Source organism: Trachemys scripta, chromosome 3, assembly GCF_013100865.1.
Source record: "Trachemys scripta elegans isolate TJP31775 chromosome 3, CAS_Tse_1.0, whole genome shotgun sequence".
Lineage (NCBI taxonomy): Eukaryota > Metazoa > Chordata > Testudines > Emydidae > Trachemys > Trachemys scripta.
Genome location: NC_048300.1, coordinates 32,178,761 through 32,206,521, shown reverse-complemented (window position 1 = coordinate 32,206,521; position 27,761 = coordinate 32,178,761). Strand labels below are relative to the sequence as shown.

The following is a 27,761-nucleotide window of genomic DNA, read 5'->3' as shown; positions in this document are numbered from 1 at the left end:
AAGTGTCTTAGGAGACATGAATAGCATAAAGATAGGATATGTCTACTAACACAGGAATGCAGAATAAAATAAATACAGTGTTAAGAAACCACAAATACCCTAAATTCTTCAATATAGGTAGCCAGAAGTGATATATTGAATCTAACAAGGCACCAAATCCTGAGGGTTTGGACTGATTACATCAGTATAATTCCGAAGTTACCCCCACTAAAGTCAAACCACACACCCCGTTACAAACCCACAAACCACACCAGCATCACACCCAACATGCACCCCCACAACAGTGTTGAGTTCCTGGCAGTCATAGCTTGAATAAAGAAGTGACAAATGTGATAGTCATAAACATTCTGGTGTGTTTTAATCAACCAAGAATAATATTTCATGTTTTATTCTGACACAGTAAACCTTTGCTTTTTTTGTATTCAGTTATACATATACACGACTGCTGGTGTTAGCTCCTATCCACGTGTCACTAATTTCAAACTAAAACAGTGCAATATTATACTAGTACAAACTTGTGAGTATAAGTCTCAAAATTTAATGTAATGCAGAAATTAAAAAAAGAAAAACAAAACAAAAATAGATAAACACGATACACTAGTTTTCAATGAAAGGGATTAAGACATTGACATTATATTACCTGCGTGTTAAGGAGATTTAGGTTTGAAAACACCTTGCTGGGTGTTTTACATTAAATTTGTTTACTGTCCAAAATGACATTCAAAATACATTTTATTAATCCTGAAGATTTAAAAATTGATTCCTTGTTTTTCACTGAGCTCTTAAAAATTCTCCCCTAGTATCTGCTGGGATTAACTGGATGCTCTGAATGGCCTCTAACTTCATGAATATCCTTAATAACTCAGGAGGTATCAGTCTCTCTCACCAGAAAAGAAGACTGAGAAAGCTAATGCCACATTGTATATATACAGATGATAAATCAATAGAAATACCTAGCTTTGGATCCAATTGCATTAGAAGTATATCATCAATATTTAACACATTTTAGATGATTTTTTTGTTTTGTTTTATGTACTGTGTTGAACACAGAGCCTTGAAAGGACTTTTAAATTTAATTATGACCTTCTCTCAAGAGAATCTATATTTAGAAAAAGGTTTGACATTGAGGAACATGAAATTAAATGGAATGGATCTAATAATAAATTATAGTAGTTAAATTACAGCCTGTTTTACTAAGCATAGTCACATTGATTCTGATGGATCTACTTTAATAAATGAAACAAATTGTCCAGTATTTTGTAAAAGGGCTATTCCTTATGCTTTCCCTCCTCAGCACCTTTCCCCTTGATCTCCTTTGAGCTCTTTGTTGTACTTCCATGAGAATTATTCTATATGGAATTTCACACACACAACAGAAATAAAATATTTATTTTAAAAAGCCCATTAACTTCACTACAAAGGAAAAGTGTCATTTTGAATTACTTTTACTTTTGCTCATATCTCAGAATTACTATTTGTCAGGCTCTGAAAAGAAATAAAAAACTACCAAGATGTTTAGTTTTAAAAGCATTTAATGACATAGCATATATTTAACAGATAGGGTAAAAGTCTTAGAGGTACAGTTCCATACAACTGAAAGCCAGTTCCAGTACTACTCTGACTACAGGCCCAGTCATTGAAAGTTCATTCCTATTAAATGTAATTTTTGATTGTGCAGTAAGATGATTTTTTTTTCATTACAATAGTTACAGTGACAGAGAAATGCACACTATGTATCAAATAGCAAGGTAATGTAGCAAAATTATAACACACAGTGCTGTAGCTGACAAGCAAGTAACCATTTGAGTAACATTACTTTTTTTTTTTTTTCCAGTAAATGCTTCAGTTCCACTTTTACACTTATCAATGATTTTAAAGGGTTTATTATACATCTAGTCTTATTATACTTTGTACTAGAATTATCTGAAGCATACAATATAATGTATTTCAGCAAAAAAAAATTTGAAATTCAGATTATTTAAAACTGTATCAGTATGCTAAAACCTTCTTGTATACCAACATTCTTAACTGTTGTACTTGATGCAGAAAAGCTTCACATTGTGTTAATAACTGATGCCAGGATACAAATGGTTTGTCTGGAAGTTAATGCGTATCTGCACTCTGTTACAGCAAAGATAATACACTATTTTAATAAAGTTAGACTTGTAATGGGAGGCTCTATTAGTCAAGACTCAGCATAACAATCTTAAATGGAAGTGAACATGTTTGAAAATGTGTACATTTGTCTTTGATGTGCACAGTAAATTTGTAAGCACCGCTGCCTTGCATACCAATAGCACAGGATGTGGGTTCTTTTCCAAGACAGCCTCACAAAATTGAGGAACAGTTTAAATATTAAGATCTAATCTACATTAATTCCATTAAAAAAAACAAAACCAAAACCTGGTCCTCCCTCTCATACAGAAGCTGCCCAATGCACCTCATACATTTGTAATGGGTTTTTTAATGCTCTATAAATAATAAAAATTAAATCATATTGAGGAACATTAGGCACAGAGAGTAATGTATTGGTTCTGAGCTTGCATGCTGGAATTCCACTGAAAAGGTCAGAAGTGCAGTGTGTGGAGACGGAATTCACTTCTTTTTGCCAAAAAGGCTGAATCTCTTTTCTTTGTCCTTTTCTTTGTCTTTCTCTCGCTTGCCAGGACTGGATTCGCTGGTTATTGTAACGCTGGCTGGCAGGGTTTGGGCACGACTAGAAGCTGGAGTGCTTTGTGTGCTTGGAGACAATTCGATTTTGTCAGAGGAGATAGCTGATGTAATGGCCTGAATCCATGTGTTCATTTCCTCCTTCAACAAACACCAAAGTTAAAATGTAGGAATCAACACGTTAGCTCATACTGTTTTCTATCATTCAAACAACATTTCAAAAAGGTAATTGATATAGAAGTAGAAAATTAAAGAGAACATGATCCCAAGTCATAATTTAGCATCAATTTTCCAACCAGGCCTTTACTCAGTTGCCACTCATGTGCCATGCACTTGCACTTTGCTGATGCATGTGTGCTTTAAAAACAAACAAAAACCTAACCCCTGCATGGATACCAGTATTAGAACTTGCACCTTGAAAGTCCCTCTGTCTTGATGGGTTTTGAAGGAGCAAATTCCAACACCACTTGCGGACCTGCAAGTACATGGACATGCATGCAATACGGAGGCTGGGAATGTACCCCTTAATATCTAAACCATTTCTCTTTTCTTAGCATATGTCAGTATACCAGAATATGACAGCAATACCATTAAAACCAGCAAACAAAAACGGAAAGAAACTTACATCATCTTTGGCTTGGAAGAGGTACTCATTGCCATCAGTTAATCTGCAATTAAAAACAACCACCACATATATTAGCCTAATAATACACGGGTCCAAATCCTGCTTCATTTTCTAAAGCAGGCAATCCCATTGAGGTAAATGGGACTACATGACAGAGTGATAAATAACACAACCTTGTGATAAGCTCTATTTTCCATGCATCTGTAATCACCTGGCCTGCACTCTGCCCACTAATCCATGTTCCTTGGGATCATTACCAACATTTTTAATTCGGAGAAGCTGTCATTTAAAAACAAAAACAACTGCCCTGACGTGCAGGATGGGCAATATTCAAACCTGCGCTAGTGACGGGTTTAAGGTTCAATATCTCATGATCTACTGGGGTTATAAATGGACACTCTATACCAAGAGATATTGAACTTTGTTTTATTTTACATATAAAAAACCTATCCTAGGTATAGTTTAGAGATTTAAACATGTAATATTTGTATTTATCTGTACAGAAATGTTTCCACAGTTGGGACTAATGGGAACTAAAGGGATACCAAAAACAGTCCCAACAGAATTTTATAAAACTCAAAAACATTTCTAAGGTATTTTTCTGTACAGAACATGTGAAACTGTCCTATTATATAAAGGTTCTATATACAGACATTTGTGATGACCTGCATGACTGTTTGCAGCTTTATAATGTGCAAGAATAAATAAAAATAAAAAAATAATGCGGCCATCTCAGACAGTTAAGCCTTGTGATGTATTCTCTGCCTCTCGGCTGGTGTTACTTGGCTGCAGCTGTTTTCAAAGGGCTGAGACATTTTGCAGACAATGAAGACTCAAATGCATAAATGTTTGTTTATTGTAGTTTTCTGCAACTTAGCATCTCCCACAATTCTGATATGTATAGGTTATTCCCTTCCTGTCTGCAGTTTCTGGAGGCATTTCAAAGGTAAAGCACAGCCTATGCTAGCCATGTCCCCTTCTGGTTTCATGGATAGGAACCACCCATGGACAAAGTCCCATATCAAGTGCCTCTAGGCCTCTCTCCTGAATAAATAGAGCCATTCACCACAACGCAGCCAAGATCCGGTCCTGGTTCCAAACCAGGTGCTCAACAATCGCGCAGAATGTCTGTAAGGGTCTTCCTATTTGTCTAACAGATCCACAGGTACTCACAACTGATGTCAGCCTAGTGTGATGGGGAGTGCATCAGGGGCACAGAACAGTGCAAGGTGCCAAGAACCTCAGGGAAAGGAACCAGAGCATCAACCTGTTGGAGCTCAGAGCTGTCAAGCTAGTCCCACTGAGGTTCCAGAACTACCTAGAGGATGAACGTGTTCTGGTCCAGTCAGACAACATGACCACTATGGTGTACATTAACAATCAAGAGTATAACCGTACATGCAGAAACAATGGAGACAATGGAATGGGCAGAGAGAATTCTCCGTTCCATAAAAGCAATACATATAAAAAGAGAGATGAACCAAAAGACAGAATGATCTAGCAGATGCACAGTCAACAACTCAGAATGGTGTCAAATCAGAATGCATTCACTCTGATTTTGCACAAGTTTGGCCTTCTGGCAGTTGTCCTGTTCGCCACTCACAAAAACAAAATGAGACTGAAGTATTTCACCAGGGAAGCAGACCCAAATGGGGATGGATGCTCCTTCACAAGGCCTGATACATGCATTTGTGCCCTTTCCACTTCTAGGAAAGGTCATCAAGAAGATAAGGCGAGAAGAAGCAAAGGTGATAGTCCTCACTCTGCACTGGTTAAGCAGACCATGGTTCTCCAATCTGACAGAACTGAAATTAGCACCACCCAGTTACCAGTAGGCCCAGAGATCCTTTAATAAAGCCCATTCCTCCATCCAGACCCAGAATGTCTATAGCTGACTGCCTAGTTAATGAGAGGGAAACATTAACTGAGCTACGACTATCCTTCAAAATGACTGGAACTCTACAATCCTCCGGGTTAGCTTCAACATGGAAGGTCTACTCCTTCATCTGGATTAGGTTTAGCTTGTGGTGACAAGAGCACAACAAAAATCCCAAGGATCCTGCTATCCCAGTTATCCTGGATTTTCTTCAGAAAGGCATAGACAAGAAATTCATCCCATCACTATAGCACACCAGCTACAAGTAGTATCCTAGTCACAAGATTCTCTGGTTCCTTGACAAAAACAATGTATCCAGATTTGTCAGAGCAATCAGACTGGCTAAACTTGTGATCAGACCAATCGTTCCTAAGTGGGACTTACCATTGGTATTAAAAGCCCTAACCACACACCCCTTTGAGCCACTGACATCAATATCTTCCTTCTATCTATCCATCAAAACCTGTTTTCTGGTTGCCATGTCTGCTAGATGAATTTCTGAACTGGCAGCTTTATCCATGCAGGAACCCCACTGTGTGTTCCTTGATGACAAGACAGTGCTAAGAATCCAAGAATCATTCTTGCTTAAAGTGATTTCATCTTTCCATGCCTCACAGAAAATCATCCTCCCTTCATTCTGTCCAAACCCACAGTACCCAACAGAAAAGTTGTCACACACTTTAGATGTTCAAAGAGCACTGAAGATCTATATCACGCAGACTGAATCAAAAGACGATCAGGCTCCTTGTTTGTCTACCTTCAACTGAAGCGCCATGGGCTCAGGGTACTCAAGCTATCACTAGCTAGACGGATCAAGCTATGCATCGTAGAGGCATACATGGTATCAGGTTCTCCTGCTCCAGACATCATCATGGAACCACCATGAGATCTATGGTGACATCATGGACGGAAAGAGCTTGTGTTTCCACTACAGAGATCTGCAGGGCAGCAACGTGGTCATTAGTTAACACCTTTATTAAATGCTATAAAGTGGACACCTGCTTAAAGTTGGGCACATGCTAAAATACCTTGATGAGACTGGGCCCACGTAAGAAAGTAGCTTGCACTGTCATAGTTCCGTTTAACTTAAATAAAGAGATGCCCAGTTATTCTACATTGGGTAGCACTGACTCACTTGAGTAGAAATTTAGTGAATGCTCATATGAGTAAGGGTGGCAGAATCTCATCCAAAATAATGAACTAAACTATCAGTGAAGCTGAACTTAGCTTCTCTGCCTATTAAGGAACTAAAAAAATAAACCTTGTTCTACATGTTAAAGGGCCAGTTTCCAGATTCTGGGTTGGTGGCTGAATGCCCTCAAATCCCTTTGTCTTTAATGGAAGATGAAGGTAGTCAGCACCTTGTAGGATTGAGAGCTGTCTGTCAGGGAGAGAACATGCTCTGCAATAAAACCTTTCCTTTCCCAGAACGGTGCTCCAACAATCATACCTTAGCTTGAACACGTGTTTCTTCTTTTTGTAATCAACCGCTATTTCACAGATTGCTTCTTTCAAGCTGATGGGGATCTCACTGTGGTAGGGAATGCCAGAAGCAGCAGCCTTGGAATCTTTGTAGAAGCCCATCTCTTGGTTGTTTATAACACAGTACACGTTGTGCCAGGATCTTCAAGAAAGGGAAAGTAATCAAAGCATGTGTAAGTCGAATTCTCTTCAATGAACCATGAATCTGACTGAATCAAGTACAATTATCTTTATACAATTATAAAATGAACACCAACTCAGTCTGGGGAGGTAGCAAAATACGTATCGCCCTCATAACTGCAGGCTGAGAATTTTCTCGTGCAAGTGCTGTTTCAAGACAAAAGTATTGATCTTGTGCCAAATGGAACAGAGATTTCTAGAGCTCTCTTATACCACATTAGCATACCTTAAGAGTGGGAGTACTGTTTAGAAAACAGGCAGTTTACATATTCCAGAGAGAGAAACTGCTTGACCTTTTAATGAGTACTTGTTCTTGTAGAGGGATTTTTCACTGTATTATAAGATTATGGATGAATTGTGCATAAAATTCTTGACTCTTGTATACCCTCTGTAGCAGTAATTATTACCTCCTTCTGTAACACGGTTGTAAAAAGAAAGGAATACTAGAAGCAGGTCTCCTTGAATATTAATACCTCTGACCTAACTATCTACATCAAGTTTTATAGTTTGACACATTCCTGTAGAATCTCAGCTCGGTGGAAAAACTTTTTCCTCAGTAGTAGTCACAGCACAAATATAGTTTTTCCATGTGACGTGGGACTCTAGACAAGAGGACAAAGACAGCCATTTTACTGTAATTCAAATCTTTGCCCCCTTGGCTGCAACCCAACACTTCACTCCATTAGTAGTAGGGAGTGATGAGCTAGAGCAGGATTCAGACAACACTTTATTTTCCAGGCAAATTATAGTTATGGCTTTCCCAGTGCTTCCCCTCAATGGTCATATAGGACCTGATTCTGCTTCCTCACAAAGATAAAAACTTTCAATGGGAGTGTTCCATGTATGGGCACTGCAGAGTAAGGCCCTTAGAAATTAAATCAACCAGTACATACAAATCTAACTTCAACCCACACTTTGAGCAGATTGCAGTGTAGATGGAAGGTGTTAATTACAAACAACTAAAAACGTAGATGCTTCTAATACCACACTTGCACATTTTTCTTTTCCCGCGGGCTTGTAATTGAGGTACTACACTGGGACTCAGGAGATCTGGATTCAATTCCCAGCTCTGCCCCACACCTCTTGCGTGACCTTGGGCACGTCACTTAATTTTCCTGTACCTCAATTCCCCATCTGTAAGAGAACAATAAAATTCCTTTCTCCATCCTTTGTCTTCTCTGTCTATTTAGCCTGTATGCTCTTACAAGTAGGTACTATCTTTTACCATGTGTTTGTGCATCACCTAGCACAATGAGGCCTTAATGTTGACTGAGGCTTCTAGGGGCCATGTAGTACAAATAATGAGTAGTTACAAATTTAGTAGTCTTAATGTATATTTGAATGTAAAACTTATTTACAATAAATGTTGGCTACTTTACCTGTTTGAGGCTTTCTTGTTATGTGTCTCCCACTCATGTTTACGATGCAAAATGCCCTCCATTTGAGCTGAAGGAGTCTCTTGTGTTTTGGCTGGTAGGGTAGCCGCAGTCTGAGCCTGAATGGCGGTCTTGGCTTTGCGGTCTGCAGTTGGGGAAGGAACAGGACTAGACTCTTTTGAACTTGTCCTCTGTTCTGCAGCTCCATTGACCATTTCATTTGTTTCCACAGTTTCCGCCACCTAGGAACAGTGGAAAAAACATTCAGCTAGAGGCCACACAAAGCTACAACATCTTAGAGTTAATTTTCTATCTTGCACAGTGTGGCTGAGTGTACACTTTGTCTATAGAGTAAGACAGTCCAGTAAAATCACTTTCACACCCCCATGGAGACACAGAAGGCCAAGGAAATTAGACTTATGGATTAGTACCCATTTTACAGATGGAAAAAAAAAACAGGAAAAATAAGAGGAGCTAAACATCAGTGTGAGTTTTACTGCACTTTGTTCTGTTAATCAATCCATATTGTTTTATATATTGTCAATCCTAAAATGAGAGCATTTCATCCCATTGCTAAGTACTCAAAGACTTGCAACAGTAACAATCACACTTCTGTAAACATTAGAGGAATAATTAAAGTTATAGACATCAGCCACCTTACATATATTTATAATTTTACTGTTTTAAGTTTAATATAAATTATAAACATGTATTAAATTGCAAGTAAACAGAAAATACAATCAGAACTGTCCAGGAGCATTCACAAAAACACAACTTTAATGTATGTTGCAAAATTGCTTGGTTTCTGTAAATGCTCTTTCTCCCCAGGTCCCAGATAGCACATAATCAAAACATGCAGAAATTAGGAAGATTACACCATGCATTTCATGTCCATCATCCCAGTTAGGATTTGGATCTTAAAGACAGGGAAAATGTAAGAGGTCAAATGTCAATTTATCAAAGTCTGTTGCAGACTTCATTATTAGGTGGATTGGATTTATGTTAAAGGAACTGGAAACCACCACAGTCACTCAACATCACACAGCTATTTACCCCCAAACAAAGACAGAACCAAGGCCTTGCCCATCACTTGCTTTGTTGATCGCGTTGCCTGTTGCACTGTGTTCGAGATAGCCTAGAGAGCAGCCAGGTTTCCAGCAGCTCTGACTGGTCAAGCTGTCGACGTCTTCAGGAGCCATTCATCCAAAAATCATTTAAATTGGAATCCTAATGGCTAGTGTGCTTTTGCAATGCAGCTTGGTTCCAGTTTTATTTTTTCCTGTACCATTACATTGACGTGTAGAGCCTTTGGTAGCAGCCCACAGGTTACACAATGAGTGTCTGGTATTGTTATTAGCAAGTTACTAAAGCTCATTGCTGCTAATGCTCTAGTAGATTACAAACATTCTGTACCATTTTTATGCAAGCAAGTATTTTCAAATGGCACAATAATTAAAAGACATTCCCACTGTTGCACAGCGGCTGAACAAGTCAAAAGCAGCAGAATTATTAGGCAATGAACTACAAATTAGACCTCCCTTTGCTAGAACTTTTCATGCCTGTCAACTGTGAATTATTATATCTTAGATCATTGTACATCATATACTGTACCCTAGAAAAATTCAAGTATAAACTTGTTATGAATATGGGAAGGATTGGTTAACTGCCTTTAAACAAACTAAATTTTCAGAGTATATACATTACATCACTGAAACAGGGAAAGAATCACAACTCACATTACATTTCAGGCATATTCAGTTAATAGGACTATACCTCTAAAGATGTACAACCCTACAATCTAGTTCAGGGTTTCTCAAACTTTATTGCTCCGAGACCCCCTTCTGACAACAAAAATCATTACACAACCTCAGTAGAGGGGACCAAAGCCCAAGCCCCACCGGCCTGGGTGGGAGGGCCAAAGCTGAAGCCTCAGGGCTTCAGCCCCAGGTAGGGGGCCTGTAACCTGAAACCTGCTACCCAGGGCTGAAACCCTTGGGTTTTGGCTTCAGCCCTGGGCGGTGGTACTCAGGCTGCAGCTTTGGTCCCAGGTGGTGGGGCTCGGGCTTTGGCCCCGGGCCCCAGCAAGTCTGAGCTAGCCCTGGCAACCCCATTAAAATGAGGTTGCGACCCACTTTGGGGTCCTGACCCACAGTTTGCGAGCCGCTGATCTAGTTTATTGGAAAACAAGTGCCACTTGAAAATGTCCATCCTGGATTATGGTTCTATCTATTTCCTGTTGGTATTTTACACCTTTAGGCTACGTCTACATTATGAGCTAAGGGTACGATTCCCAGCTCGCATACACATGCCTAGCTCAATGAGAACTAGCATGAGGATAAGTAGTAGTGCAGCCATAGTGCATGGGCAGGGGTAAGACGGCTAAGCTGTGCAGAATATGTACTCACCCATTTCAGACAGGTTTGTACTCAGCAGAGCTAAGCCATGTGACTGCTGACTGTGCTACCATGGCTACACGACTGTTTCTACATTGAACTAGCACAAGTATGTGTACACAAGCTGGGAATGTGAAATTTGGGCCATTAACATCTGCCACTTTTAACCAAACATCAAAATAAAACAAAACATGCTACAGGAAAAAAGACTGGTGGATGAGTATCCTAACGCTGCCAGCATGGTTACCAGGAAATGGATGTTATAAAAAAGCAAGCTAACATCCTAGTTCATCATGTTAAAAAAAAAAAAAAAAGTGTGTGTGGGGGCCTAAGCAAAAAGCTACTCGGCTAGTGACAGCTTAATTACTGTACTTGAAACAAATTCTTATTTCTAAATTGACAGATCTATATAGTGAGACTGTATGAAGTTTAAATGAAGAACAAGAATTAATTACTGGGCATGTGTGTAAACTGTACATTACAGTGGATGATGGTAACTTAAATACTTGCCAATAGCCTTATATAACTACGTAAAACTACCTGTAAGCTAACCTCATTATTTGAAGGATTCAACTAATTTTCCATAGTAAGTATAGGAAGGATATGAGAATATCACAAATATGGAGGTACCCATATCTCCTCATTGTAGGTAAAACAGAGAACTTTTTCAGTACAGCCACTGCACATCTAGTTAGAATGTTTTTATGGAAGAGATAAAAAAAAATAACTCACTGCTGAGATTTGCAAACCTGTTGTTTTAAAAAATAACTGCCAATTTTAATTACATAATCAGTCCCTGAACTTCTGTTTCCACTTACAATTTAACTATTGATTTTAATTACTGGATTGCAATAAAAACCAAAATGCATATGCAAACTAAAACACTACAGTTATGCTAAAGGACTATGAAAAGCTAATGGAAATTTTTGTAGCATAATTTTCTTTTTTATATGTTATCCACAATGAACAGAAGACAAGCAAAATAAATCTGCACATGGACCACAAATATTTATACCAAGTATGTGCCATGAAAATAAGAAAAAAAAAAGAGGAGCTAAATAAACTTTAATGGAAACATGCTTTGAGCATGCAGAAACAACACAACAGAGGACAAACATTAATAGCAAACTGTACTGTTACAATAACAAAACAGTTAACACACATGAATACATTTTTCTTCATTGTGACTGTTTATGGGAGGTTAGTTGCAAGTACTTTAGTGGCTAGCTACTATTCATGAGGTATTTAAATCACAACTGTGACATGCAACATGACAGCTGGTGACATGATTAGAAACACCCTTTGATTTTCAAAGTGCATGAAGCAATATTACATTCAGTTCATCAACTTGAGTCTCTGCACTATAACTCAAAGACAAATAAATTACAGCCAATAAACTGTTCTGTCAAACATATAATTTTGAGATCTTAGTCATAATTAACAGGTAAAAATATTATACTCCCTTAGTGTCTGGCATTATGATTTTAATCATTTTTCTTGACAGTAAAGCAAAATTTGTATATTTAACCCTAATAATATAAACTAAAAATTATTATCTACCTAAATAACTTATTGTTAGCCAGAATACATGTAAAGGCTTCCTGGTCTGGCAAGTCTAAAGACGCAACTAAGCTTTATGAGTACTATAATACTTTTAAAGGCACAGAGACCCAATACTGGTGCATGGAATCCACCAGAACATTTGTGTATATTTGTATACAGAAATTTTAAAAAGATTAAGAAGCTATATGTTGTTATCCTGACAAAAGAAAAGAAAAGACATGCATCATGAAGTGGAAAGATAAGTTATTATAAAAGTACAATTGTTGGAGAACAGTCCATCAGTCACCTTTGCTAAGATATTCTTTTGAAATCTAAATTTTGATCATCAACAGCAGCTTATATCAACTCTGTTACAAATAGCAAAAGTGGTGTATGTCTAATGTATTGCAACATGTGGTTCATTAAATTATAGGCTAGAAAGCTCTCATTAAGAGATCAACATGCAGGTGGTGAAGATTAATAAGATGTGTTATAAAAAGATTCCATAATAAAAAAAACAAAAACAAACGAAAAGAAAAGAAAAGTTGAATAAGGTTATGGTAACAACCAAGATGATTTGCTGTATGGAAAAATTTTGTGGTGCTACTGCAGGCCCGCTCTCAAATTCCTCATCACATTTACTTGTGGCATTACTTTTGCAAAGCTCTGGCATTTAAAACAATCTAGTTTTCATCATTCTAATATTAATATTGAAGATGAATTGAAATGCTTTATTGGAGAAAGGAACATGGAAAAACTGTCTGACACCCCAGAATGTTTACAGAATATATGTGCAGAACCAAAAGCACTAGGGATAGGTATTTGGGAGGTGAACTGCTGAAATGCATTTCCTGCCAAAGTCTGAGTTCAGGGTGTCACACTGCACCCCATATTCATCATGGTGATATGATTATGGCATAATGATGATGCATTTTGTACAAGACGGATCATGTGAGGTCTCATTGGAAAAGTTATGATTTGCCAAAATATGATTATCCTATTTGCGTGCAAGTATCCTGGGGGACGTGCTAGTCCCATGCTAAAGGGATTTCTAGCCTGTGTATGGAAACTTGTTGGACTGCTTGTATCATCAGTCAGGGCGAGAAATAGCTCATTCAAATCCTATCTATCTAGTATGTTCGGCTTACTTTGTGGTTTTTTGTTTATTTGCTAGATAATCTGCTTTGATCTGTTTCCTATCACTTATAATCACTTAAAATCTATCTTTCTGTAGTTAATAAACTTGTTTTATGTTTTATCTTAACCAGGGTGTTTTGAGTGAAGTGTCTGGGAAAATCTCAGCTCTGTAAACAAAGGCTGTTGCATATCTTTCCCACATCAAGAGGGAAGCAAATATATTAATGAGCTTGTATTGTACAGAATCCTGTGGAGCAAGATGGTATAATTCTGAGTTTATACTCCAGCAAGGGTGCAAGGCTGGGGAGCTGGGTGGCTTAGTTAAAGCACTCAGGTAGCTCAGCTGGGTGTGTGGTGCCACCTGCTGTTGTGTTTGGTGATAACAAGGCCTGGAGAGACTGGCTGAATTACCAGCAGAGCAGTGTGAGGAGGACCAGCCCAGCTGTATGGTTTGGGGGCAAAGAGGTTCCCATGCTCCCAGACTGCATCCTGGGGGTGACAACCCGTCATACAGGGCTTTGCATTTCCATTGCAAAAATGATAACTCTAATAGCCCATGGCCCCTCATTTAGGTTATTTAAGGTGACTTTAAGCACCATACAGGATCAGATCCAAAGACATAACAAGGAGCAGCAGCATGCTTTACAGCACTCTGAGTGTTAGAGCAATTAAAGTTGCAGGGGAAACAGACCCTGATTTCAGGCCTTGGCAGGAATGGTATCAGAGACAAATCAATTTTCTACTATTCTGTTGTTATAAATAAATGTATTTATTGGTAATTTTTAAGTCTGCACATATGAGGCTAACTCCTGCTTGCTTTATTCTTATGCACACTCCCATTGACTTCACTTGGACATCTTCTATTGGTAAGGATTACTCACATGAATAAAGCAAGAATGATTTAGCCTGTATTCAGTTAAAAATTCAGGGTCTTATACAATTATGTGTATTTTTTCTTTTTTTAAGAAAGCATTGCAGCTCCTTTTTCAGAGTTGGTGTCTGCTCTCAGTTACAACACCATACCCAGGGTGTGTCTATTTTACTCAATGGAGTTTCTATGGTGTAAACTGAGCAGAAATCAGGGGAGAATCTGGCCCTAAACGTTATGCAGTAAGACTAAAACTCCTTATAAAGATTGAATATCAAAAAACCAGTTGCTCATTTTTAGCATTCTAGGTTCTCTGTTTATTTTTATCTTCAGTTAAAAAGTTAATTCTGCATGGAATGTTACACAACTAACCTTTAGGCTTTTATTTTTGGTAGTTATAACTCTTTTCTCCCCCACAGCCGGTATTGCCAAGCTCATTTGCATAGATTATCTTCAGCCTCGTAAATAACTCACTTGCTAATGCAGCTAATTTAATAATGTTGCCGCGCTGAAACCTGTTAGTATAACTGAATGCGTCATACCTGTCAGATTTTAGTTTTCTTCTTCATTATGATGTAATCTCATTAAATCTCAATTACTCATCTAAAGGATGATTTAGCTGTAAAATCTTAATGCTATTAATGACATGAAAAACTCAAAATAAGTAACAGGAAATAAGGTATCATTTTAACTTAACTGAGAGTCAGTGAAGGGATTCAAATAAACAAGGATTAAAGTGAATCAAATATATATCCAAGAGGGCTACTAATTAAATAAAAGTCAACTGGATGGGAAAAAAGCAGCAGGGGATTTGAAGCCAAAAGATTAAAACAAATAAAATACTGAATAAAGACGTTTTTCGCTGCAATTGGTTTTGCATGTCACAGTCCAGACCATGGCCGGTCATTGGCTGTCCATCTGCTATTAAAGTTTTTGTAGTTTTGGTAGGTTTGGGAGCGGTAACTAACCCGTGGAGACTCCTGGTCTGATGGTAAACCATTTTGGGAAACCTGTTCTCCTTTTGTACCATCCCTGTTGGGAGACAGAAAACAAAATTGCATGAAATTCTAGAAAGTCACAAAACCTTCCTCACAAAAAACAAACTTTTCTACTGAATTTTGTGCACTGTAGAAATAGAAGCAATTGTTATACAAATGCCTGAATCTCCTGCGATTTACATCAGTTTTAAAAGTGTAAGTACATTGAGTTCTGTGGGTTACACCTGATATGGAATAATGTGAAGGCAGAATCAGGCCCTGAGTCTTTTATATCATAATAACCTAACTAGGATTCTGTCCTCATCACATAGAAAATAACTGCAAATTGCGTGCGACTTAAATTGTAACTGTATTTGGTGCACACTGAGCAACTTCCTCAAATGTGCAGACCTAGAAAGTTTTACTCACATGTCTTTACACTGAGAACGAAATCAATCTGTCCACTGACTTCAATGCATGGGCGGCAGGTATCACAGGATGGGGGAGGCTGAGGCTCCCCAAACAGCCCTGTGTGGCCCTGCCCACGCTCAGCCTCCAGGACCCCTCCTGCTTCTCATCAGCGCTCTTCCCCTGTGGCCGGGGCCCTCGGCTGGGATTAGGGGGGCCGGCCTGTGGCCAGGGACTCCCGGAGCTCTGGAGCTGGAGGCGTTTGGGTGGCCCTGGGCTGGGGCAGGCCGCCAGCAACCTTGGGAAGATGGCCGGGGGGGGGGGGGGGGGGGTGCTCGGGCGGGGGAAAGGGGCAGGCCAGTCTCCCCAAGCTGGCAGTTCACGCGCCGCCCATGCTTCAATGGGTTTGGTGCTCAGTGTGTTCACCTAAGGAGGGGAACAAAGCTCCCTGCAGGCTAATTAAATGAAACTGGGCTTTTGTCAGCATCAAATATCTTGTTTGTGGGCCTTCTTCTCTACACTCAGATTCCCCCTCATTCTTTAGTTCTGAATCAAAGATTGTTTGAGCAGGTAATTGAGCACAACTGTTTTCATTTAATCAGACAGATGAAGTTCCAACCCTCCTCTGTGCAAAATATAGACACACTGTACTAGTGCACACTTATCCCATTCCTTGCATTTGGCTTTGCTGGCAACTCAAACTACAACAGAACATAAGCTCTTCCTAAACTTGGTTGTTCCTAGTGTTCTTTGCTCCTAACCGGTAGTTCCCTCTGCCTCAGAATGACAATCCTGCCCCTCTTGTATCCTGGTAACAGTTAACAAAATGCACTTTCCACTATGACTCATTAGTAAATATCCTGTATCTTTATGCAGAGTTATGGCTCAACAGAGAAGCAGGGCTCCTTTGTGCAGGGTGCTAGCATCTGCCATCTTGTCACTCCTGTCTCTAATCTGGAACACAGCATTCAGTAGATGCGCATGCACCACATGCCTTTTGTCTGAAGGTAAGTTTACTATTACTTGTGGGGCCCAGTGGGGAGTAATTCATGTGCAGTTTGCCTTCTTTGGTCTGAGCTTACCATTGTTGTGAATCTGCATCTTCTGGACCCTTTGGGCTTGGCTCTGGGGAAGGAGGCTGCCTCTTTCTTTCCTCTTCCTCTTGCTGTCGACGTACTTCCAGTAATTCCAGCTAGGGAGGGAAAATATTGGAGAATGGTAACAACTCACACTTCAGTCGTTTTCAAGAAGCATTTCTAGAAGATGCCTATAAACTCAGGGTTTTTGCTGATACAGCATTAAAATTAAAGTTTATTGAAACAAAACGTTTGGGCCCAATCCTGCAAATTATCACACAAGTGTGTTGTCACACTGCAGTCCATGTAAGGAAGGACATGCAATATCAGGGCCCTAATTACTATCTCCTACACTAGCAACTAATGGAACATTTCCTCAGTAATTTACAGATTGTGATTGTATCTTCAAAACAAACACATTATATTAAATATACAGAAAACATCCTAAATTGTTAAAGCCCTGGCAAGTAATGCAATTTGTATGCCAGTGGGCTAGAGGGGCCCCTCAACTCTGGAACACGCTTTCTGTCCTCCTCTCTGGCCTCACACAGCTCCAATTTGTTGCAAAGGCCATTCATTCACCTAGGGTCTCTCTGGAGGCGGGGGGGGGGGGGGGGGGGGGGTATTAGCATTAGTGGGAGAGCCATGTAGTGTTTGAGTGACAGGGTCAATTTGATTGAATAAACTGAAGGGAAAGTGTAAATATTGCAGTGAACAAAACACGGGAAAGTAGCCAAGAAAGCAGCCCTTTGGGGACATAAAGAGTACTCACTGTAGTCAGTCTTTCCAGTGCTGAAAATCTTTCATCCCAAGTAGCTGCAGATTTTTCAAACGCTTCATGCCGCTTAATTAACTTTTCCACTTCATCCACACTTTGACCTATCTCACGACTGGATAGGTATGGCTCCTGTCCCAGCAGCCAGGCCTCAGCTACACTAGCATCCCTTGAGAACTGATGTACTTCCAGAACTGAGCAAAAATATAAGGCAGTCAGTGCTTAGTGACATCAAAAGTGGCACAATATAGTCAGGTGCCTTTAGTTCTTGTTTTTAGAAGGGTTGGGGGGGGAGGGAGGGAGGGATTTAAGTGTCTTTGGCTGAATTTATCTCTGAACTAAGTCAACTGAATTGAATGGAATTATACTAGAACTGTAATTCTGATGTTCTAGTTTTGCTGAGGTAGTTTGAGCAATGCTTATATCGAGATGCAATAAGACACACAAATGAACACCTAAACTCCTAATTATGGGCTTGACCCAGCTCCTGTAGAAGTAAATGAAGAGACATCTGCTGAGTTCAGATGAAGTTGAATTGGGCTCTACTACAGTAATACTGCCAGGAGTGCAGCTCGTGTCTCAGGAACCAACCGAGTGGTAGAACTATGCAAAGCATGTGTCTTTGGTGCAAGTAATGCATTAACCATACATTCATAATAAGATAATGGATTGCTGGCTGGGCCTTACACTGTCAATGGACGTATTTAAGATTTTATGAAATGTGACCTCTATCTGTCACTGTGTATTGCGATGTTACAATATTATTAGGTTGTCAAGTGATTAAAAAGATTAACTGAACAATTAAAAAAATGTAATCACGATTAATCGCACTGTTAAACAATAGAATATCTTTGATTTAAATATTTTTGGACATTTCCTACATTTTCAAATATATTGATTTCAATTACAACATAGAATACAAAGTGGACAGTTCTCACTTTATTTTGATTACAAATATTTGCACTGTAAAAAATAAAAGAAATAGTATATTTCAATTCACCTAAAAGAAGTACTGTAGTGCAATCTCTTTATCATGAAAGTTGAACTTACAAATGTAGAATTATGTACAAAAAATAACTGCATTCAAAAATAAAACGGTGTAACACTTTAGAACTTACAAGTCCACTCAGTCCTACTTCAGCCAATCACTCAGACAAACAACTTTGGTTACAATTTGCAGGAGATAATGCTGCCCACATCTTGTTTACAATATCACCTGAAAGTGAAAACAGGCATTCACATGGCACTACTGTAGCCGGCATCGCAAAATATTTATGTGCCAGATGCGCTAAAGATTCATATGTCCCTTCATACTTCAACCACCATTCCAGAGGACATGCATCCATGCTGATGACAGGTTCCACTCGATAACAATACAAAGCAGCACAGTCCGACCCATGTTAATTTTCATTATCTAAGTCAGATGCCACCAGCAGAAGGTTGATTTTCTGTTTTGGTGGTTCGGGTTCTGTAGTTTCCGCATCAGACTGTTGCTCTTTTAAGACATCTGAAAGCATTCTCCACACCCCGTCCCTTTCAGATTTTGGAAGGCACTTCAAATTCTTAAACCTTGGGTCGAGTGCTCTATCTATCCTTAGAAATCTCACATTGATATCTTCTTTGCGTTTTGTCAAATCTGCTGTGAAAGTGTTCTTAAAACGAACATGTGCTGGGTCATCATCCAAGACTGCTATAACATGAAATATATGCAGAATGCAGGTAAAACAGAACAGGAGACATACAATTCTCCCCCAAGGAGTTCAATCAAAATTTAATTAATGCATTATTTTTTTAACGAGCATTATCAGCATGGAAGCATGTCCTTTGGAATGGTGGACGAAGCATGAAGGGGCTTATGATGTTTAGCATATATGACATGTAAATACTTGCAACGCCAGGTACAAAAGCGAATGCCTGTTCTCACTTTCAGGTGACATTTTAAATAAGAAGCAGTCAGCAGTATCTCCTGTAAATGTAAACAAACTTGTCTATATTAAAGATTGGCTGAACAAGAAGTAGGCCAAAGTAGACTTGTAGGCTCTAAAGTTTTACATTGTTTTGTCTTTGAGGGCAGTCATATAACAAAAAAAAAAAAAAATCTACATTTGTAAGTTACACTTTCACAGTAAAGAGATTACACTACAGTACTTGTCTGAGGTGAATGTTTACAGTGCAAATATTTGAAATCAATAATAATATAAAGTGAGCACTATACACTTTGTATTCTGTGTTGTAATAGAAATCAATATATTTGAAAATGTAGAAAAACATTAAAAAATATTTAATACATTTTAATTGGTATTCTATTGTTTAACAGTTTGATTAATCACCATTAATTTTTTTAATCACAGTTAATTTTAATTAATCACTTGAGTTAACTGCGATTAATTGACAGCCCTAGTTCTTCGTTGTACACCCAGTCTGGGTGATATACTTTCTGTTAAACCAAGAGGCCTCCTTTAAACCCATTATCACAATACTCAAAACTTAGGGCTTGTCTTCACTACTGAGGTAAACTGACCTAAGTTACGTTACTCCAGCTACGTGAATAATGTAGCTGCAGTCGACATAGCTTAGGCTGACTTACCCCAGTCTCTTCACTGCACTGCGTCGACGGGAGACGCTCTCCAGTCAATTTACCTTACTCTTTTCAGGGAAATGGAGTCGACCAGAGAGCACTCTGTCATCGATTTAGCGGGTCTTCACTAGACCCACTAAATTGACACCTGCTGCATCGATTGTAGCAGCAGCAATCTCCCCAGTAGTGAGGACAAGCCCTTACACTTTGTTTTTGAGGCTTATCACTCCTAAAAACTTAACCGCAATTGCACATATTTCCTGAATAGTATAACACTGGATGGGTTTTTGCAGTGTTCCACATAAATAGCTTTGGAAATGAGGAAATGTGTTGATGTAAAATGAAATAAAAAACTGTGTCTAAGGTTTGCCTTGCATTCAAAGCAGGAACACGTACAGCCCATGTCATGCAATTAAGGTCTGCCAGGCAGCCATCTAGGGTGCCATAAAACGGTACAGATAACAAGGAGGTTTCCACTGCAGCAAAGAGTCACTTGACAACAAGACCCCTGAGTTTTGGGAGAATCTCTTTGAAGCATAGGAAATGGAAGGTGGTCTAGTCAGGCCTAGAATATCCCCACACTTCAGCTGCCTATTACCATAGCATGGGCTTCAGGGAGAAGCTGACCAGAAGATACTGTGTTCCTGGATCCACCCTTAGTGACAGAAGTTGTAGGAAAAGGCTGGCTGACCAGAAGACAAGTTCTCTGACTTAGCAAGTGGGAGGAAAAAGCTAAGGCGAAGGAAAGAGAAAATCAGAGAAGATGGAGAGGGAAAGTTTGGGGTTACCTGCTTTGTTTACTTCAGATGAGAGGAAGGAAAGAACTTTTACCCCCATGCTAATATATTTAATGCTGATCTTTCAAGCAGTATAATAAAAATGGTGTAAAGATCACGTTATATTTCTGCCTAAGAAACAAACTCTTACATTGCAAAATCTACATTTGTAAGTTACACTTTCACGATAAAGAGTACTTGTATGAGATGAACTGAAAAATACTATTTCTTTTGTTTATATTTTTACAGTGCAAATATTTGGAATCAAAAATAATAATGTAAAGTGAACGCGGTACACTTTGTATTCTGTGTTGTAATATAAATCAATATGTTTGAAAATGTAGAAAAACATCCACAAATATTTAATAAATTTCAATTGGTATTCTATTGTTTAAAAGTGTGATTAGTTGTGATTAATTTTTTTAATCGCAGTTAATTTTTTTGAGTTAATCATGTGAGTTAACTGCGATTAATCGACAGCCCTAGATATTGTGGTTATTGTCTATTTGTTTTTGGTATAAGAAACCTAATGGGTTTACAGGTTTAAAAATATACACTTTATGAACCAATGCACTTCCAAACATGTAGACTCTGTTATATCAGATAACACAGGTACACCTCTACCTCGATAGAATGCTGTCCTTGGGAGCCAAAAAATCTTACCGCGTTATAGGTGAAACCGCGTTATATCAAACTTGCTTTGATCCGACGGAGTGCGCAGCCCGCCCCGCGCCCCCCCACCTCCCCCGGAGCACTGCTTTACCGTGTTATATCCGAATTCGCATTATATCGGGTCACATTATATCGAGGTAGAGGTGTATATACTGCACATATGTGTAGCATGCTTGGAATGCCCTTTCGAATGTCTTTTTGTTACTGCGGAAACCCAATAAAAATAAACTGTAAAAAAAAAAATGAAAATAATTACATCCATAAGGTATTGTGTATCTAGTTAGTTAGAGGTCCAATTTTGCCCTCACTGAAGTCAATGGCAAAATGCCCAGTTGATCTTTAATGCTGCGGGATTGGGCCCTCATTGCAGCCATTACCCAGTTGCTGTACCACTGGCAGTAGCAGATGCTACAGTTATCATTCCAATGCGATCTCAACGCCAACCAGCAACAGTTAACCGATAAGTACTTGTGTGTTCTTGCAGTAGCCAAAGACATCAATGCAGAAATAGTTACATCTCACTCAGCTAATAAGCAATTTAAATGCGTCCTTACTCAGTCTCAGCCATTCCCATCTGTCTTCCCATTTGTCAATCATTTCTTTTCTCTTCTCTGTCAACTGCAATAACTTTTCCTTGATCTGAGTTTAAGAGAATGGACCAATGTTACATAAGAACCAAATAACTCAACACCACCAACCACACTGTATAAGCCGGGGTGGCCAAACTTTTTGGCCTAATGGCCACATATGGCTATGGAAATTGTATGGCGGGCCATGAATGCTAATAAAATTGGGGGTTGGGTTGCGGGAGGGCTCCAGCAGGGGGTGTGGGCTGGGGATGAGGGGTTGGGGGTTCAGGAGGGTGCTCTGGGCTGGGCCTGAAGAGGGCAGGAGGGGGATCGGGCTGGGGCAGGGGTGCGGGAAGAGGTCGGGGGGCAGGCTCTGGGCAGCGCTTACCTCAAGCAGCTCCCAGAAACAGTGGCATGTCCGCCCTCCGGGTCGTACCCAGAGGTGCGGCCAGTCAGCTCTGTGTGCTGCCCTGTCCGCAGGGGCCGCCCCTGCAACTCCCATTGTCTGTGGTTCCCGGCCAATAAGAGCAGCACTTGCGGCGGGGGCAGCGTGCAAAGCTCCCTGTCTGCCCCTATGTGTAGGAGCTGCAGGGGGACATGCTGCTGCTTCTGGGAGTTGTGCAGAGTGGGGCAAGCCTCCGACCCCGCTCTCCGGCAGGAGCTCGAGGGCCAGATTAAAATGTCTGGAGGGCCGGACAAAAGGCGCTGACTTTCAGAAACAGGATACACTGTGCAAAACTGTCAGTGGCGAATTTAAAATGGAAGTGGGTGCAGTTGATTATTGTCAGCAGTAACCCTTGGCGAGGACACACTGATGTTCTGAATCCTGATTGTAAGTACAATATTGCAGTTAAAATACAGCATTTGCATGACTTGATAGAACAACATTTACTTTAAAACTACAACATGTAGATTAATTAGTAAGAAATATAAATCGGACCTGGCTTATTTTTGCCAATCCAGTCTGACTGATGCAACCACTTTTTTCTAGCAGATAATCCACATTACTTAACCCATGGACGTTACCAAATGTCAGTAGCAGTCTATAATGACAAGAGTCAAATCCACTGACACACCTACATGAACCCCACATTGTTCTCAACAAGAACAGTGGCTGGAAAAGCCTCTCAAGGTGCCTACTAAATGCCTCCTTGGGGAGACTGCACTGTGTTTATCTGTAATGCTGACACAGAAATCATCAGTTCCCTGGATAGACAGTCACTTTGCTATAAAATAAGGCTTTTCCCCCCCAAAAGTGGCAGGGAAGAAATGAGGGTTGTGTGTCTTTCCTTAGGGCCTCCCTAACTGGGTCCCAAACTGACCAGGATAAATTAGGAATAAAATCCAGGGTTTAAGCACTAGGGAGTCAGAGATTTCTCCCTTATGACTTCAGGACAGGACACTTTCCCCCTTAATATTCCACCACCCACAAGCTAGAGATTGTTCTTGAGCAGCGAGGCACAAAACCACTTCTATTCCTTCTTCAAGTAGGCTCTGTAATACATCACTCCCCTTGGTTTTAACAAGACTCAAGGCTGCCCTTTTTGCTCATAGGTTTCATCATCCCAACAGTGCACATCCCTCCTCCACATCAGAACTGAGAGTGTCACTTCTGCATGCTACCTGGACCAAAAGGTAAGTTTAGGTGCCAAACTGATCCCCCACGTGGATATACAAAGTGGTACCACTGAACTGACCCTCGATTAGAAATAATACAGTAATCTCACCAATACAAGTGCAATGGACCCTAAAGTAATGCAGTCATTATAAATGAACACCTCATTAATCAGCAGATTACACAATGCAAGCCTTCTCTAACCAAAACAAAATCCATAGTTCAGCTGTACTGCAGCTCTTGTATAGTCGGCAGGCAGAATACCTCCTCTGATGCATAGTGTTTCCTTGCCAGAAGAGATTTGCCAAGCTCAATGCACGTAGTAAAGCTGTCATTACGGGCGTCAATTTCTGCTTTGATACCCTGGTGATTGTTCATTAGTAATTCAACCGATGAAACATCCCTAAAATGACAAATTGTGGTTTAGAAATGTATACTCCAAAATTAATGGTACCACATAGTTGTTCTTTTAGACAAATAAGCTACAACAGAAATGCACAATCTAGAATTTATTAATTCCCAGTTTGTCATTATACACAAGAGGCAAGATTGTACTCAGCCTCTGCGTGATGTGCATGACTGGGGTCAGGATATAAGGAGCATCCCTCGTACACATCTATATCGTGGTCAGTACTAAGAGTAAGTGCTATGTGAAACTAGTGTTGCTACTAGTGCTTGCCTCTCCAAAATGGGAGAGAAGAGGCAGGCCCACTCCCCCTCTGCACTGGAACTAGACACTGCTTCCTCTCCACATGTGGCACAATGGCCATGCTACCCTGAAGCACCATGACAACAGTCACTCCTGGAGCCTGCACTGTAGCTGTGCCTTATAGGCACAAAGAATCTAAATGCATCTAACAGCCCTTAAATCTAACAAGAAAGAGCCAAGAATTACCATTCAGTAGATATTCAATGAAACGACCATACAAGAGAGTATGATTTGTCTTCTTGAAATCAACAGGCTGAAAGGCTCATTATAAAAGAGAAGTGGTATAAGGGATTGATGATGAATTGATATGGCTAGAGGGATTTTTTTTAAGCTATTCGTCTATTTATTTTCTTTAAACAAAAAAGCAACAGCTGCATTAAGATGGAACAATTTTGATCTGAAACAGACATGAAGTGAGCGAAGGACTTGACATTAACTCCTTAATCTTATGCTTTACTCTAGAGTCTGTATGAGAAAGAGCTGTACTTGTCCGGCTATGCCGGAAAGACAGGAGCGGTGTTCCCAGTAAGCTGTGCGCTTGGGCGGCCATTGGCTGCCCAGGAGAGATTCAAATGGTGCCCAGCTGATTAGCCGAGCACGCAGACAGTAGCATGTGTTCAGGTGCCCCTCCCCCACGCTACTCCATCCTGCAGCTGCTCCCCTCCCAAGACCCTCCTGCTACCTGTGCAGAGCGGGGGTGGGGTGGGGAAGGAGGGTGCTGATGTCAGGGTGTCCCCCTTCCTCCCGCCCCATACCCGATCTCCGCAGAGCAGGGCAGAGGAGACATAGCCTGGCTAGGACTCTACTGTAAATGATGAGTGACTGAGTGCTTTTCTTAAAGAGACAGTGCACTGTTTCTGAGATTTCCCCAGCAGTCAGCTCACACAGACTCTCTCCTTCCCCCACCCACATATCCCATCTCCACAGAGCAGGGGAGGGAAGACAACAGGGCTCAGGACAGAGCAGGAGAGCTTTCAGTGTGTGTCTTAAAGAGACAGCACACAGTGTCTTTCAGATACATCCCCAGCAGCCAGCACACTCACAGTCTCTGTCACACACACACACACACACACACACACACACACACACACACACACACACACACACAGTCTCTTTCACACTCATCATTTCTTGGTACTTCCTGCAATGCACATATATTCTCTGTAATTTTATTCTTTCAAAGTGTGTTATTTTAGTGTTTTGACTGGTCTAGGCATTTATAATTTTTATTTATCTTACACTTAAATTTAATTCTTTTAGCAGTAAGTTCTAAAATGCCTAACTTGTTCTGGCTGAAGTAATTATCCCTATGGTAACTTTTAAAAATATATATTGTATCTAAGTTTTTTGTTTCACTGGTAGCACACATATGCACATACCTCGGTGCACATCACAAAATTTATTCCGCACATGGATGGAAAAAATTAGAGGGAATATTGGACAGGAGACACTAAATGGGGTTTAAATAGGCTGCAACTTTATTCCTAAATGTCAGGGAGTATCTGGCAAATAAAAGTGTTCAGTGCAGGTAATTCCATAAGCATTTATATATTGGGGGGGTAGGAGGAGTTGTAGCTGTCAGCCCCCTCACCCCTTTACCCACCCTGTTCTACAGCCAACTCACTGCTGTGACCCACCTGCCCCCTCAAATGAGGATTAACGGGGAGCTTGGCTCCCTTCTGTACCAGTCACAGGAGTCCTGAATCCCCCCATTTCCACTCCTTTAAAGAGTACTGCCTTTGAATCCATTTGTCATTCCATTTTATCTGATCACCATATTACTTCCCTATAGAGTACCTGTGCTGGACATCCATGATTACATAGTAAGTTGTGACATCACAGCCTCCTCGCCATTTCATGTCTGTCCCAACTAAGCTCCCAACCTACTGTGGGGAAAGCGAACTCCACCCCACCTCACTTCGGCCAATCTGGCAGCGAGGAAAAAAATTCCTTTCCAGCCCCCCAAGAAAGGATTGACCAGTGTAATGCCCACAGCAGATCATGAGGAGACCTGGTATTGAACTACTCCCATGGAGGGTGGAGGCTGCTTTGCCTGGTTTGGGGAAAAGAGGGGTTTTCCTGCACCAGTGTGGACATGAGTAGCGCCCCACCTTCCAGTCACCTGGGAGATGGGGGACGGGGAATGGGTCTGAATCCCCATGCTGATCTGCTCTGAAGCTGCCATAGCAAGTCATTTTCTGTCCATCTAGCCCTTAACAGGGCCACTCTCCTTTTCCTACGAGCCAGACAATGACCCATACCACTTAAAGTGCGGTGAGGTCACCCTCCCAGAGTACTGAAATCTTTCTTTTTTACTAGTTCTCTCCAGCCAGCTCAGCAGCTCCTTCCATCTGTCAATCAGCATAGCTGCCATTCCTAATTGTGGTATGGGTGGCCAGAATGCCACCCACTGTCTGCTTTTCCTCTGACTATATGGAAAGGTTGATTAGACAGCCATTTTATTTCACCTGGTTGGAGGGATCTAAATTATCTAGATAACCTTGGTCCCATTATCTTGGCTCAGTCCTTTAAACAGGTTGCTATATTCCTCAGCAAAAGTAGCAGCCTTACCATAATAATATTATAATATTCCATTGCAGATGTTCACATTACCTTGGCTTCTCTTGGGCTTCGATCTGCCGGATAACATCTTCCATCCAGAGCATGAGATCACGAACCATGCTGAAGAAACGAAATTTATCTCCTGTATCCACCAGTCTAACTCTGCGTCCCTCGCAGGCGTCCAGCAATGCTTTCCATGCTTCCAGGACCTCGTTCTCTCGCTTCTGGATGTCGTCAGCCTTGTCCCCAGCATAGGCAGCCTGAAGGCGTGCAGCGTCCTCTTGCAGCTGTCTCACCTAATGTGTTTAAAAAGCAAACAACAAAACTGTACCTCAGCTCGTGTATGCTTTTTAGTCAAAATAATCGACAGCATAAGGAAATTTCAGATGCTAATTTATGTTTTGAGTTTCTCCTTAAAGACTTTTGTAAGTTGCAAGTTTTCAGAGTTGGAACTTTGCATTGTGAAAGCCTCACTCCTGGTGTCCTGTCAGCCTTTCATTTTAGAACTTCTCATACCTAGAGAAGTAGAGACCTCTGGTTAACAAGCCTCAGAAGAAAAAAACATCAATTCACTGTTGCCTGCATCTTGCGTGATCATTTACACCAGTGCAAAACGATTCATACATTTTAAGGCCAGAAGGGATCATTATGATCATCAAGTCTGACCACTTGCATAACACAGGTCATAGAATTTCATCCAATAATTCCTGCATCAAGCCCAGAGCTTCTGGTTGAAATAGAGCATATTTTTTTAGAAAAGCAGCCAGTCTTGATTAAAAGACTTCAAGTGATGGGGAACCCATCACATCCCTAGATAAGTTGTTCCAATAGTTAGTTACCCTCACTTTAAAAATGTGAACCTTATTTCCAGTCTGAATGTGTCTATTTTCATCTT

At 40.4% G+C, this 27,761-nt stretch overlaps 1 protein-coding gene across 3 annotated transcripts in view; it reads right to left on the bottom strand.

Moving 5' to 3' along the window:
* Nucleotides 1–333: 333 nt before the first annotated feature.
* Nucleotides 334–27,761, bottom strand: part of SPTBN1 (spectrin beta, non-erythrocytic 1) — a 196,511-nt gene continuing 169,083 nt past the window's right edge. For 2 of the 3 annotated variants that reach the window (XM_034764396.1, XM_034764398.1), the window contains 10 exons: nt 26,918–27,162; nt 23,860–23,998; nt 21,966–22,050; nt 17,383–17,579; nt 16,617–16,726; nt 15,118–15,181; nt 8,213–8,451; nt 6,622–6,795; nt 3,296–3,338; nt 2,596–2,811 (listed from right to left, as the gene is read on the bottom strand). In XM_034764396.1, coding sequence (XP_034620287.1) covers nt 2,596–2,811; nt 3,296–3,338; nt 6,622–6,795; nt 8,213–8,451; nt 15,118–15,181; nt 16,617–16,726; nt 17,383–17,579; nt 21,966–22,050; nt 23,860–23,998; nt 26,918–27,162 — 1,512 coding nt within the window. Of the gene's footprint in view, nt 2,812–3,295; nt 3,339–6,621; nt 6,796–8,212; nt 8,452–15,117; nt 15,182–16,616; nt 16,727–17,382; nt 17,580–21,965; nt 22,051–23,859; nt 23,999–26,917; nt 27,163–27,761 lie in introns of all 3 variants that reach the window. The other variant, XM_034764397.1, reaches the window with a different exon arrangement.